General features: G+C 43.3%; 1 protein-coding gene across 4 annotated transcripts in view; it reads left to right on the top strand.

The window, feature by feature from the left end:
- Positions 1 to 803: 803 nt before the first annotated feature.
- The window catches only part of LOC307030739 (uncharacterized protein), a 316,946-nt gene continuing 302,419 nt past the window's right edge, over positions 804 to 15,330 (top strand). For 3 of the 4 annotated variants that reach the window (XR_013805766.1, XR_013805767.1, XM_079667369.1), the window contains exons 1-2: positions 804 to 11,393; positions 11,594 to 11,791. Coding sequence is in view for 1 of the 4 variants with exons in the window: in XM_079667369.1 (XP_079523495.1) it covers positions 11,289 to 11,393; positions 11,594 to 11,791 (303 nt within the window). In the remaining 3 variants the exon portion in view is untranslated. Of the gene's footprint in view, positions 11,792 to 15,330 lie in introns of all 4 variants that reach the window. The other variant, XR_013805768.1, reaches the window with a different exon arrangement.

Raw genomic sequence — 15,330 nt, forward strand, 5'->3', positions numbered from 1 at the left:
CTCTTTCTGCACAGCCTTGCTCTATTTGACTGGAGTCTCTCTCTGGATTCCCCGGGCTGCATCCAGGTTAAACTCTTAATTGCCTGGGCGGTGGGTGGTGTGAGGCGCTGGCTCACTGCAGCTCAGCCGGTCCCTGTGCAGGGGGCTCGGGGTTATTGGGGAGGGCCAGTTGTTCTGTGTTGGACTGAGGCTGGTACCTGCTGCTAGACAGTGCTAGGAGATGATAAAGACTTATTAATATAGATGATGGAGATGACCTCTGACAGCAGCTATACAGCAAGAGACGAGACATGACATGATCCCTGTGTGCTCCACACCTCCGTCTGTCTATCTATATATATCAATCTATCTATATATCTATCTATCTATCTATCTATCTATCTATCTATCTATCAATCTATCAATCTATCAATATATCTATATATCAATCTATCTATCTATCAATCTATCTATATATATATATATATATATATATATATTTATCCCTCTATCTATCTATATCTGTCTATCCCTCTATCTATATATATCTATCTATCCCTCTATCTATCAATCTATCCATCTATCTATCTATCTATCTATCTATATATCAATCTATCTATCTATCAATCTATCTATCTATCTATCTATCTATCTATCAATCTATCAATCTATCTATCTATCTATCTATATATCAATCTATCTATCTATCTATCTATCTATCTATCTATCTCTCTATCTCTCTATCTATCTATACTGTATATCTATCTATCTATCTATGTATATATATATATATATATATATATATCCCTCTATCTATCTATATATCTCTCTTTTCTTCCCTCTTTCTCTCTGTCTCACACTCCCTTTAAATCTAACACTACCGTCGCTCCATTACTTATTTTTCTCGTCCTTTTGGTGCACTTTCTCGCTCCATTCCTTAAAACACGGATACATTTACTGCAGCAGCACGCCCACAATCAATACCCACTAGTGGGATGAATTTAAACTGTACATGCCGTTAATGTAAATGTGGACATATATGCAGTGTCTGCCTGATGTCCTGACTTTCCCATATGACTGCAACAGTGTGTGTTTGTGTGTCTGTGCATCAGTCAATCTGACGGCTACAAGACCCTCTAACCTTGTCACATACAACCACAACACACTTCGATCCATGATCCGAGCTTCCTACTAATGCTTTTCTGCCACTAAAATAAAACCCACAAAAGGACTGCAGGGCTAATCAATGGGATTGAAGGTGTATTGCATCCGCTTATTAATACGTTGACAGCTGTCAGGTCCCTAAGTCACCAATAAAGTCATATTGTCCCATGACAAACAAACAAGACGCTGTACACTTTACAGTATGCAGGCTTTGTTGACTGGGAGAAACCAGCCTCAGAAGCCACAATACAACCCGTGGTCATTTCATAAGGCTATATTAGCGAGTTAATGCCCCCTATCTCAGTGCTCCAACCCTGTCATTGATTCTTGTTTAAAAGGCTATGGGTAGTCGATACCACCTCCTCATCGCCATCTGTCTCTATTTACTAATAAATAAAGTGGAGAGCATTGACTGCTTTGGTCCAGGCCTGTAAAAGCATGCATGCTAATGAGCACTGGGCCTCTGTGGCCAATGGAGTAGGCAGAAGGTGGGGATACTCCACCTCTCCACTAACTCTGTCTCTGTCTCGATGGCTCTCACAAGGCACAGCACTCCAATCATGGTAATTGCCCGCCGGTCCAGTTGTTGTTTAACATCGCTCATCAGACGAAATGCGGTTTCACTTCAGCTGCATAGATTTTTCTCCCAGGCTTTCTGGTACGTTCGTTCGTTCGCTTTTTTCCTTCTGCTAGTTGTGTGTAGGTCAGCTCTTAAGGTCGTGTCTAGTCGTTTGTCAGACGTGGCCCATGAGCGCTGCCGCAATACACTCTGTCACGCTGATCAATTATGGATCATACAGATGGGCTTGTTTGGACCGGACCCAATGACGCATTTGTTCTAAAAGGGCCCTTAATCTTTTCCACCCACCTCCTTTCTCCCATTCCTCTTGGTTTTGCAATATCAACATAGGGAGAAATTAATGCTTATATTAATAAACATATGTGGCGGAAGAAAATAAATCAATATTTGGATTGAAGGAAATTCTTCATAGGAAGTCGATAACGGCTTGATGCACACACTGGCTCGTGAACAAAATTCTCATTAACATCGTGATAATATTAGAATAAGAACTATTAATATTCGAATTAAGATTTAAAGGAGTCCGCACACATTTACACGGCCGCATTTTGACACTGAGTGAAGGGGTGGTGCTGTTGTGTGGAGGCTCTCATAGCTCAGCATAACACAGTACTGCTGTGTCAACTGTGACCCCAGCGACCCGGCAGGAGCCAGAGAATGGGTTTCGGGGTCGCTGTGAGACTCAGGTGAAATGAGGGGGTCAAGGGTCAGCTGTCCAGTGTGTCAGGCTTGCTGATCAGGAAGTGTAGCCTCTCGCTTCAGGGAGTACACAGGGAGTGTCATGTTTTGGACACACACTCGCAGCCTGACATAAATCTTCTATGCTTACATGCAGTGGAGCTCGGTGTGATGAAGGGCAGTGGTGGTGAAGATGCCAGAAACAACTACTCAAAGTGTCCGTGCAGGAGCTGATTATTGGACTTTTAGTGCTGATTGCTGTCTGTAGCTCAGAGGGCAGATCATCGTTAATATTGAGGATTGATGCTTTATTTGCTAGGACAAGTTAAGATCCATTAACTCATTACTGTAAATGTTTTGGTACTAAACAAATTAAACTTAAAACTGATTCTATTATATAAAATATATGTACCACCTACAAATGTTTGGCATAAGTAAAGCTAATGCAGTAGCACTTAATCTGGTTAGGTTAATAATAAGCTTGTTGCTTTTGAGTTTGTTTCTTCCTGGTTGACTGCACTTATTGTAAGTCGCTTTGTATAAAAGTGTCAGCTAAACGAAATGTAATAACAATATTTTTTAAGCAAAGTTTTGTCCGCAAAAAACTCACTCAATCTTCAGTAAACCTGAACTCTTAAAGTACGTTTGTCCTCCCATCTGTGGCGCTCTCATATGGAGTCAAACGGTGCAAAAGTTCATGTTTGTTTGTCCCAACCCTTGCTCTCTATCTGCGGCTCACTCCCATTGTAGACACATCCAAACGGACCCCCTACCTCCGCCACACTGAGGCAGTCCTTCCTTCCATCCTTAACCCAGAGTCTTGGGTTAGAGAGCTCACTGTTGTTCTGAGCCACCCCAGCATCCTGGTAGTGCTATGAAGGGAAAACAGCAGCGCCGCAGTGGAGTTTCCTTCCCGCGTCTCATCTGAGGCAGGCTCTGCTGGCTGTCCGGATCTAACCGGCCCACAGTGTGCTGCTGAGTCCTGTCTGACAACAAGAGGAGGCCCATGCATTAGAGACTCGCCACAGGGGCACCACTCCTGGACATTTTACTCTACAGCCCGGGAAAGGGTACAATTACAAGGAGAGTTTAGTTTAGTGTGTGCACCTGAGTGTGTGTTTGAATATCAGGCTCTAATAAGTCTTTTTTTCTTGATTTTTTGGTTCAATCTGCAACACTCAGGTATAAATGATACAATGTAAACCCAAGTTATTGAAGCTTTTTCCCTTATCACATCTCAACACAAGAATAAATGGACAGCATGCACAACAGAGCTGCCTAGGAAATCAATCTTGTTATAGAAAACCCAAGAAAAGGAGTTGTGATCTAGGGCTGTCCCGAATACCATTTTTCGGGCTCCGGATATTCGGTAGTAATCAGCCTATAATAATTGCTATTTTGTATGGATATGCTTTTATTTTGAAGGAGAGTTAGCGTTGTTGACAGGAGTTTGTTGTTGCTATGGAAACAACGTGACGGAGATTAACGGAGAAAAAGTAATATCTACTTATAAAGATATAATATAAAGACGGACAAAGTAAACGATAACGTTTATGGTTAAGTGTTAGCACCCCCCGAAGAGACACAAGCTCTTACGTTGATATTGGAGTTTTCAGTAAATTCAATTTGGCAGCCGCAGTGCAGCGCGGCAGCCAAAAAAAAAGAGAAACATTTTTTTTTAAAACCCGAATAGTAGGTCTACTCCAAAAAACGAATATTCGGATATTCGGGTACAGCCCTATTCTGATCTAAGGGAAGAGTAAAAATTGCTTATTAGAGAAAAACAATATCCACTTTAAATTCCTCACTTTATGAGAGTATGATGAGGCTTTGTATAAAGTGGTTTAATAAAAATTATTATTAGAGTGCTGCAGGGTTTTGTATATTATTCAGTTGTGCTTTCTTTGTCTAAGGACATAAAAGGGATACATATCACCAATGCAGTTTATTTTGTTCTCATTGCTGTCTACACTTTGACATTTTAAGCACTATAGTGTGTCACTACTTATCTTTATACTTCATTCAGAGAACAACTAAAGTTTGAAAGTCTCAGTTCTGCTTCTTCCATCTTTTTTCATCCTTGCTTCTGACAAAAAAGAAGACAGGCACTCTTCACTCTCTCTTCTTACTCTTTTCCCCCCGCCTCTCCTCTCCTCGCCTTCTTCCTCCACTCACTCTGTCCAGGGAGTCATTATTGCTTTGGTAAATATTTCATAGGCCTCAATACCTTTCGCACACAGCCACCTGCCATCCGCCTCTCCTCTCGCACACAGACCATGGATAGACAGATCAAAATGAAAGAGAGCAAAGTGAAGGTGGAGGAGGAGGTGGAGTGAGAGGAAGTGAGAAGGAGACTGCCGAGGGTGCATTTACATTTTCTGTGAGCCGGGTCTCTCTGCTCTGTATCCTGGCTTCATAACAGTCCTTTCAAAAGATGGAAAGATTCCCTGGATGTTGTCAAATCTGTGCCCAACAACGTTTTGTTTTCCCTTTTTTTTCGCCCTAAGCTTTTCTCGTTTTTTCACATAAAAGGTGCTGTATTAGTTTCCGAGATGCTAGGAAAGGAGAGAGATAGGGAAAGAGCGAAAGCCGGCGCAAGCTCAAGACAAGACAGATAGAGAGAATACTAAGCTTCTCCTTCTTCTGACCTTGAAGAGGCCTGTAAGCTCTCCCTCCCCCCTCCCTTCCTCCTCCTTTTGCTTTTCCAGCCCCACCTGTTTACTTTGACTGGGTTAGAGAAGGGGTCTTGCATCACCTGCAGTGTCCTCTCTTTCTGTCCATGCCTATCCTAACCCTGTGTCATTCCCCTCTCTTCCTCAAAAGGACTCAAAAGTAGCGATCTGGAGATGAAATATGCAGCGTGGATATAAGCGATTTAAGTTGTTTCAGAGTGGATAGCTTGTTGCCGCAGAGCTTTGACTTCATAAATAAATGGTCAACAGTGGCCTCTTCCACTGCCCTGTCTCCTGTATATATATGGCTGAGTTGTTCGCGTGCCCGGGGCTAAGCCCTGCCAGTAAGTTCCAAGCCTTAAATATGGATAAGATGTGAAACGCCTCTGGACACTCTCCTATGTAGTCAGTATAATGCTGAATAAAGCTCAGCTGTTCACACGGCGAGAGAAGTCGAATACAAAATGTAAAATCTTCATGCCATCTTGGGAAATGCAAGGCCGTTGGGTCTGCAAAAAGTAGTATTAGTTTAAATGTGCTTTACATTCACATTGTGTGCTGGTATATAGAGCCAGCAGGAAGATATTCAGTGACCACGGTTTAGCTTCTGTCATTTCCACTGCAGAAATATATGTTGATCAACTCAAGAAGAGAATCGAACCTGGGAATTTTTGTTTTGCACTGCATTCAGCCAAAGCATTATTTAACCGTGTCGCCACGCTGTGTGTTTGCATTCCAACAATGTTAGCTGACCATTTACCCCTCTCTTTTTCTTTTCAAAGACCCCCCTCCCAGCCCATTTCCCCCAAAAAGCTCAAAGCTGCTCTTGTTTCTGTTAAGGGAAACGCTTGACGCTTGGTTTCCTTTGAGCTTTCCTATGTAAACGTGTGTTCTCACATTTGCCTTGCAGTGTTGGACATTTCAACCAGGAAATGAAATGAGTCCGTAACAAATGTTTTGGCTTCTGTTGAACTCTTTAGCGATCAGCGGCTTGCCAACAGTAGCAGTGTGTTTGGGTTCCCAGAAACCCCCTGGGATGGAGACTCTCTGAGCTTCCGGATGGAGGGCATACACTTTCTCTCTCTGATTGAAAGAAGAGAAAAGGCGGAAAAAGAATGTCGCACAGAGCTGCATAGGTATTAGGATAAGACGGATTGCAATAAAGATTTTCCTTCGTAGATACATAGAAGTCCATTTGTATTTCATTTGTGTGAATAGAGATATGGTCTTGGTCTAGCCAGGGCATTTAGCCCCGGCGCTAATCTGCAGGTGAAAAACGGGGAGGGTGAGTGTGATAAAGGCACCCTTGAAGACTTTGGTTTCCTCTGGTGCAGCAAGTAGAGCGCAGGTCACGAACAATTTGTACCTGGTCGATTGTGTGTGTTCGTATGTGTGTCTGAGTGTGTGTCAATGTAAGAATATGCTAACACCCTTGAGCCTTGTAGCCATACATCAGCAAAAAGGAAGTGGTGTGACACAGGCTGCAGGGCCCTGCTGATATGGACTGGAGCAATAAGAGGCCCTGTTTCAGGTGGAGGAAGACATCAGCTGCTCTGATCTTTACTACCCTACAGGGCCCTGGAGATTACTACAAGAAGAAACACTATTCAGTTCACTCAGATGGTAAAAACTTTTCTCCGGGTTGCCTGTACCACACACAATCGCTCCTGTACAGTACGCTCAGTCGAAGGCTTGACAATACTGTACTGCTGCATGAAGGATGAGCTGCATTCAAGCTTTGTTCAATGTGCGCACGCAGACAACAGCGTTTGTTATTCTGTCTGTTTGTTGCAGATAGGGCCCGGGTCTTGTTAGCTGTCAGGCCAAGCATCCACAAAGCTATTCTCTCACTTATTGATGGGGATCCACTAAATTACAGGCTCGAACAAGAGAGGCGTCTGCAAAAAACAACCCTTGTAAAAGTTTCCTCTGAGCCCCTCACATTTCAGCATTGTGTGAGTACACAAAGAAAAAAGGAGAACGAATGTCGAGAAGATCCCCAAATGCATTTTTCTTTATTTCACTTTCCCTTTTCTTTTGGCTGTCTCTCTTTGGTCAGACCCTGTCTGGTCTTGCTATTATCCTGGGGCGTTATCAGTGTGTAGCTGCCTCTTCAGATCAGGCCTGCGATAAGGGCTAAATAAATGGAATGCTTGGCTAGTGGACATAGGTCAAGCCTTGTTTTTCGTCCCAGTTTTTTCACATGTTGTTGTGTTTGTCTGCAGGGGAAGTGGAGGGTGCAGCACGAACAGGCTCTGCAGTCTAATGAACTTATTGATTTCAATTTCAGGGCTGTTCTCTCCCCGCCTGATGCTTCTGAAGCTTTCATCCATTTCTGAACATAAATTAGTAACTCTGTCTCTTGTTCGGGGACTTTTTCTTTTTTTACCCATTGCTCATGCTCGCTCGCTCGGTATGTCTCTCGGAGACAGGTTGCTATCTTGGAAATGCTGTTTTTAAATGTGTTAAAAGCTTCTGTGGTTAGATGGATGCTGTCTCTGTGTGGGTGTTTCTGTGTGGCTTAGCATACACCTGTCCCTGACAGAGATGAAGCTTACTTGTACTTACGTGTGTGTTGTGTGTGTGTGTGTGTGTGTGTGTGTGTGTGTGTGTGTGTGTGTGTGTGTGTGTGTGTGTGTGTGTGTTTGCCATCGGCCATTGGGGGTCATTGAAGATGCTGAGTGACCTCTTCCCAAGGGGGCCAGGGAGCAGCTGACAACTGCTTGTGTATGTCTGTGTGTGTGGATGTGTGAGTGTCCATGAGTGCATGTGCAGCCACTACTAATATCATGTATCACAAGCACAACATGTTTTCCCCGAAAATGTGTGCACGCATTCAAAGACAGAAGCCAATGCCAACTGAAGTGAGCGCAGCACATTCCCAAAAGAAGCCCCGCTCGTGGAAAATGAGAGGCCACCGGCGCTGGGACAGGAAACCTCCTCGGCCCGGCTCTAACGAGCACTGTGGGAGCCTCCACTCTGGACCCGGTACATCCGATACCCCCGATGATGTCCAAAGGCTAAACAGTTAAAAGGTCCGGTTGCTATATGTAGATGCGCAACACCCCCCTGCTCTGAATCTGATACTCTGGGAATCACAATAACAAGGCCGTGAGCTCTAGTCGGTTTTCCAGAGCTACCAGTCGGCCTCCAAGCGTCGGGCACTGGCTGCGGAGACCCAGAGAGAGAGAGAGAGAGAGAGAGAGAGAGAGAGAGAGAGAGAGAGAGAGAGAGAGACAGCGCGCAGAGGAGAATTGATGCTGAGTAGCACAGGTTTTAATAGGGCTGTCAGAGTCATATTGTTTATGTCGTGTTCCAGATTAATCCATTCTTCCTTTATGAGCCTCTGCAGCCACCGTAAATTGCAAGCACGAAGCCGGTCCACTGTTGAGTTACGCCTCGGGGATCAGTGCCACACATGGGCGGAAAATAAATCATTTCCCCCGGATTTAACGCCGGGCAATACCTGGGCCCTTTGTAAATAAAGCCATAGATGTTTTTACACCCCCCTGTTTTCTCTCTCCTGCCTCCAGGGCTCTTATTGAATCTCAAAAGGAGAGAGAGGGAGAGACAGAGAGGGAAACATGAGAGAATAAGAGAGAGCATAGTTGAATGGGGACCGGGAAGAACGAGGGAGTCGAGAGAGAGGGTGAAACTGAAGGAAAAGTCAGGAAAGACATTCAAACCAGAGAAACAAACCAAGATAGCTTCGCAAACAGACAAGAAGAGAGAGAGGATGGTTGGCTAGGTGATGTACGCTAGGAGTGCTGATTCGGCCGGGTTCTCTGGTGTTCAGGTTGAGATCTGTCAGACTGTCTAAACACAAGGCCCGACTGCTCTGGAGCAGCGGGCACCGAGCAGACAGCCAGATTCACCAGATTCACCAGCGCTGGACGGGGCCGAAACGCAGCTCCCCCGCCTTCCCTCCAGCGTTCCCCCATTTCCATCCACGGTAACCTCTTGCCCACAGGAGCAGTGCCAGAGCCCGGAGAGACAGAAAAGAGGGAAAGAGAAATAAGGACAGAGTGAAAGGCCGGAACAACTTGTTCATCCTGGTTGTTTGTGTGGAATGCCGGCCAGAGACTGCCAAAGGGAATGGGAAATGTGCGCTCCGCTCTGTCAGGACTTCATGAAGTATACATGACGTGCTATGTGAAAATGCTTCCTGTGTGTACAAGTGCGTATCATGCTCTTTTCTTTTTCCCTTTTTTTATTCCTTTACCCCCTTCCTCCCTCACATCCCTCTTTCTCACCGCCGTTGCTTTAGAGAGCTCAAAGTTTGCTTTTCTTTTCTGTGACAAAGTATTCCCTGGTTGTAAAATGTTAATCAGTGGCAGGCAGCAGGGTGACAGGAGAGCTTCTGGTGGTATTCTGCAGCTCAGCTGGGACCGCATTGGGCTGCCACAGATGCACATGGACCACAGAGAGATCAGCGCTAACTACAATAGACACTGCATCTTATTCGACACCATCTTTGATCCCTTTGAATCCCAACCAAATGATTACATAAATACATCTTCTGAACAGGCTCTATACTAATTCATTCTTAACACAAGCATTTAACCTATCCATTATTCATGTCTCTAACAATGCCAGGGGGCAAAAATCAGTGTTCCCCTCGCCCATATATATCTGCCCAGCTACAGAGAGGGTGATGCATTATTCAGGGTGTGCCAGGCTAGACTGTTCTCCCTGTTCTCCACGGCTGGAAGCAACAATCATCGGGCTGGGACACTGTTGTCTGAAAACTCTGTCATCTCTGGATGTTGTCTTTTTTAGCTTTTGCCTCTTTTAACTGCTGCTGCATCAATATTTTCCATCCTTCCTATTTATTCAATAGTCTTGTGGATTGTTCTCTCTGCCCCTTGCAGTACATGCATAATTCTATCTCTCTGTTTGATACTTGTTGATGAAATGGCCTTCACTTCCCAGGAGCTTTTGAATGTTTACAAGTTGTAATGATGTTGACCTTGGCAACCGTTTTGCATGCTACAGTATATTGTTGCATCTCTCTACCTCTCCACATATACACATATTTACGTGCATCTCCTCAAATTTAAACCGCTTTCCTATAATTTAGCCCTCTTTGCTTTTGTTTCTTGTTGATGTGAAATGTCACTGAGAAGGAGGAACAGATCCAAATGTATTTTTCTTGTTTCCTGGGTCTGTTGTCTACTCACTCTCTGTTCTGTATCTCCCCTGGCTCAATCGCAGAGAAGACATTAACATTTGAGCAGAGAAGGGAAAAAGGGATCCAGGGCCAGCCTGAGGGTCCCGGTGTACTGCTGCACACTTTTGTCCCAGAAAACAGTGCATGGGACGACAAGTTGTGAAGACTCTGGGTAGCTTGTTTGTTTAGGCTAGACTTTTTCTGCAGGCCAACATATTGAGTATGAGTATTCCTGTAGCATTCAGCTCAAACTTCTTCTCAGGGTAGTTTTCAGGGCAGGAACACACTTTACAAAGTAAGGCGAGGTGAGGAGGCAGATACTATTCACACATGCATAGATGACACATGCAAATAAACTCAGATCTGCATTTGTCAACATCAAAGCTTGTGCCTGGCTCACACTTTTAAGGTCATTTTAAACATGATACCAGGTGTTGAATTTCTGCAAAATGAGCGTTACAGACTGCTCAAAAACCATGCGCACCAAAGTCTGAAATCAAAATAAAGCAGAGTGGGTAAAGAGACGAGGTTGGTCTCATTTCGTATTGGAAATCAGCTCCATAATTTGATCTTTGTAAAACTTGAGTTGCTGCAGGTGTTCGGCAGTAGGAATGATAGCCTAAGGGCTTGGAGCTACCGTGAGGCCCCACCGAGATTTCCCATCATCCCCACAGTCTGGCAGCAGCTTTTCAAACAGCGCCCCTTCTGAAGTTGCCCTTGGTTCTACATGTGTAGCAGTAATTATGAATGAGGGGGACTAAGATCTGTACAAAACCATCAAACATTTTACAGCTTGCTGCTATTGTAATAAAGATCAATAGACACGGTATCAGTCATGGTTTTGAAGGAGAGGTGGTGCTGTACATTTTCCCTCGCATACTTCCTCTCTTTCTTTCTATCTCCCGTGCTCATATCCACTCTCATTTCTCTTTTCTTTCTCTCTCTCCCCATACAGAACCGGTGTAGCACATCCTTTTTAATTGCCGTTTGTAGGGCTCTGTGATGTGAGCTGCCTAAAGACACCCGTCCTGTAAAAGAGAAGAAGATGGAGACAGAGAGAGGCATTGATAGTACATTCCCCTCATCACTGCATAGTTCCATAGCGAGGGCCAAGGCCACGTTTCAAGCACGATGTGTGTGTCTGTTAAGTGTGTGTATTCCTGCAAATGTGTAGCATGTGCAGTACATGTTATCTAAAGTACACTTATAGTGTACCTGTGTGTGTGTAAAGGCAAATAACTGTATGTGCATGTGTGTGTGTGTGTGTGTGTGTGTTGGCCCATGCATTAAACATACCCTCCAAGCCAAGACAACCACATGGACTTCAACACACTTTCCTCACACTTTCAGCAAACCTGGGAGTGTTGGGAGCCTCTGCTAGTGGGCTGGGGTCATTTGACCAGAGATAGAAGACATGGAGAAGCTGCAGATCAAACAGTATTCTGTCTGACAGGAGGAGATAAAGAGGCTGTCAGAACAAAGCAGCCCCTCACCTCTCTGGCCCACATCAGCTCCCTGACGGCCGCCGATGCAGTGGTAAAACAAAAGGTGAGTAAACTAAGATGAACGTGAAAGATGATCACAATGCAACATCCACCATAATAAAAAATGTATGGTTTTAGGAAGGGTTTTGCTTCAAGGTGTTGTGTATACGGTTGGGAAAAACAATGCTACCTCCTCTATATCAATATATCAGAAGGATATAAGATATGTACTGTAACTGTGGCCTAAATAGTATACATGTAGGTGAGTGTTCAAGCTTGCTTTTGGAAAAAAGTGTCTTCACACTAAATTCAATATATGTAGCAACGCCAATTTCTAAACCAGCAGACACACCAATAAATTATAGCATAACCAATAACAGTTGCTCTTTTGATGTTGCTATCACTGCAATCTAATCTTTGTCCATGTGCATGTGTAACCACTAGCTTTATGCAGCAAGTTCATGCACGTTTTCTTGGGGCCGTCTAAAGTATCAAGTTTAAAAGACAGGTGTTGATATTAAGTGAATGAGCCAACACATTTTAAATCACATAAACTGCAAATGAATGTTGGGATAGTCACTTAGTTGGCATCTTATCCTGAGGGTAAAATGCTGTATTTGTAGATAGCTAATCTTCAGGTTAGGTAATTGAACAATGGAGAATTACCAACACCGGTTTTTTTTTACACACGGTTCTAACACATTAGGAAATGCATCATGATTAATAATCCCCTTTAAGTATATCTGTCATTTGGCCAATAGAGTTGCAACATGAATCATTGGATAATCCACCTACAACATTGTTTTTGGTTTGCTGATACACAATGTGGTTTGTTGCATAATCCCCATTTAAAACGATGCTTTTGTGCTCTTTGAAATCGTTTTCAATATGGATCATCAGGTTTCAGGAATCAAAGAAGAATAAACCACTTTAAACCGTCTCACTTAGGTGTGCACACACTCTTTTTGTAGTCACACACTAATGCCATGGCCATACTACAATATATAAGTTTACCACAGAGTGAGTGATAATATATGATGTCATGTGTTTGATTGGAGCATCACCTTTCATTGTGAGTAAAAATGTACGTCTAAAATATTTGAAAAATGTGTGTTTCATAGACTTAGTTTCATTTCATTCCGGTTAGCAAGATGTACAATCAAGTGTGTTTCATCAGAGCTCTATATACTGCATTTACTAAAAACCCAAGATCTTCAGTTATTTCCTACAACCTCCTGTTGGCAGAACACAGCTGGGAAACCCACTCCTATTATTCAGCCTGTTCTCGTCTAATGCGAGCTGATGGGTCACTGTGAAGCTGCACGACCGAGGAGAATGATCCAATTCGCCTTCATTCTCTCACTGATCACTGATGATATATATTCTTTGCCCAAATGAAAGCATAATGTGACACGCCGATCTCCGCAGCACATTACAGAACCTGCTCATGCATCAAGACTTTGTAAGTGTGATGCTTTTCAGCTGTGATCTGCTGTCACACAGCAAAAAGTCTGACTGATGAGACTTTATCTGCGATGCCTCTTTCAGAGTGGAGTTACATTCTCCGCCTTGTCAGTAAGTGATTAATGGATTCAAAAGGACATGATGGCTGGGATATCAAACTGTGTACTGTACAGAGAATATAGATTTTCTGCTCAGCCCCAGTGTGTCTGTTTGTGTTGATAAAGACTAAAACATAATCTGCCTCTTATTATATGGATACTTCACTTCCTTGAAGAGGGCTATGGATGGTTGCTTCACAGTTTATTTGTCACTCATTCGAATAATCTACAATTGCCCTTGATGCTTCAAGGCTTTGAGCAACCAATGCATGGAACAAAGGGGAAACAAAAAAAGAAACACACACAAATGTTAAGTTTATTAGACAACAAGAATGAACTCCATCGAGCATAACCGCACTTCTCAGCCAGTTTTCTTTTAGCATAGTGGGCTTTAAAATGTGGCAATCGATGAGGTTTGGCATTTGACTGTAAACTTTATAAGACAACCATAATCTGGCTCCATTGTTTTTAATGGCCACATCAACTGCTTTCGAGGATAATCATTTTATCTGATAAATGAGGATTTCAAACACTCTTATCAGCTGTGCACTTGCAGTTGTTTTTTAATCCTTCCATTCTGTCTGGTTGCTTTTAATTGATTCTGCAGCACAGAGGCTTTCTTCCAGAGATAATGCATTTGTGAGAACAGGTCATGATCCCTAAATGAGGGAATTTCACTCCAGTGTATTTGCCAAGGCGTATCTACCGTCCTTCAGAAGCATTTCCAAACTGCTGGAAAGTACAGATTGACTTTGTTCTTCTGCATTTCTACAGCTCCCTCTCTCACAACACCATGCTCCGCAGCAAATGGTCTCAGCTAAGAGCTGGTGGTGCTGATGCTGTTTGGAAACGCTTCCACGTATGTCCTACCTCAAGGCTTGAACCAAATCTCTGTGTATTAGGATTAAAAACAGTGTCTACCTCTTTCCCTATGTCTTTACATAATTGTGTAATGTGAGCTCAGCCAGGCATGGAAAGTAGACCACTGTGATTATCTAATAATGTCGCCAACCGAAGATATGGAAAAACATATAAATAAATAAAAACAAGAAGTACTCTAGCATCTGTGCTGTGTTGCACTGTGATAACGGCTCATCCAATAAGACCCCCACTCACCTCTCCCATCGTCTCACCAATCCAGCACCGGTTCCACTCTCAGGCCCTCAGAGGAAAGCTGTTTATTTCACACACTGCCTAAGTAGAGGTCTTGGGGTTGGAGCGGCTGTGTAGCGCATGGTGAAGACAAACAGGCCTATTTAGTCTGGTAGGGAAAACCATGGTAAACAGAGCAGAATGGAAGCAGCTGGGGATTTTTGTTTTCCTGTTCTTTTTTTTTTATAACTGATATGCTCCTGATTCCACGTTTTTTGCAAACCACAATGACACAATTTTAGTTTGATCTTGAGCTTTACCACATTTGTAAACCGTGTTGGGCTCCACTTCGCGGCGATGCCGTTATGTAAATGGTTACAGTTAGCATGCAACAGTTTTTAAAGCATGATGATTCCAACATGTCAATAGATGACATTTCTTTTTCACAAGATAAGGACATTGCTGTGTTCTTCTCGCCTCCCACGTTCCCGTATGTCAAACAGGTTGGCACGGTTGTTTTCACATTGTAATCAGGTCCTGATTAGTGTTGACATGCGGAAAATTAAATTCATAAACATAATCTAGTTGTCAAACTGTGAAGTTGAAGTGTTCATTATATTTAATTTTAGTATTCTGGTGCTCAGAGCATGAAGCGAAACAATGGCATGTGTATTTTTAACTTTATAAAGGAAACCAGTTTTACTGAAAGATGTGCTTTTGAGATTTTTTACAATGGTATAGTATTTGTAAACTATGTCAAACCTAATTTCGATGTCTTCTACATTTGAAAAATATATTTCTAATCATCATTCCATTATTTGTAAGTATTTGGAGTATGTGCATGCTTGCATGTGTGATAACAAAGTGGGAATGTCCTGTGGAATGGCATGGGGAGACCCCTGTCTGCCGCTGGGCCTCTGAATCCCACTTGGTATGGGGACTCGAATGC

This window comes from Notothenia rossii (genome assembly GCF_949606895.1).
Source record: "Notothenia rossii genome assembly, chromosome: 2".
NCBI classification, from domain to species: Eukaryota; Metazoa; Chordata; class Actinopteri; order Perciformes; family Nototheniidae; genus Notothenia; species Notothenia rossii.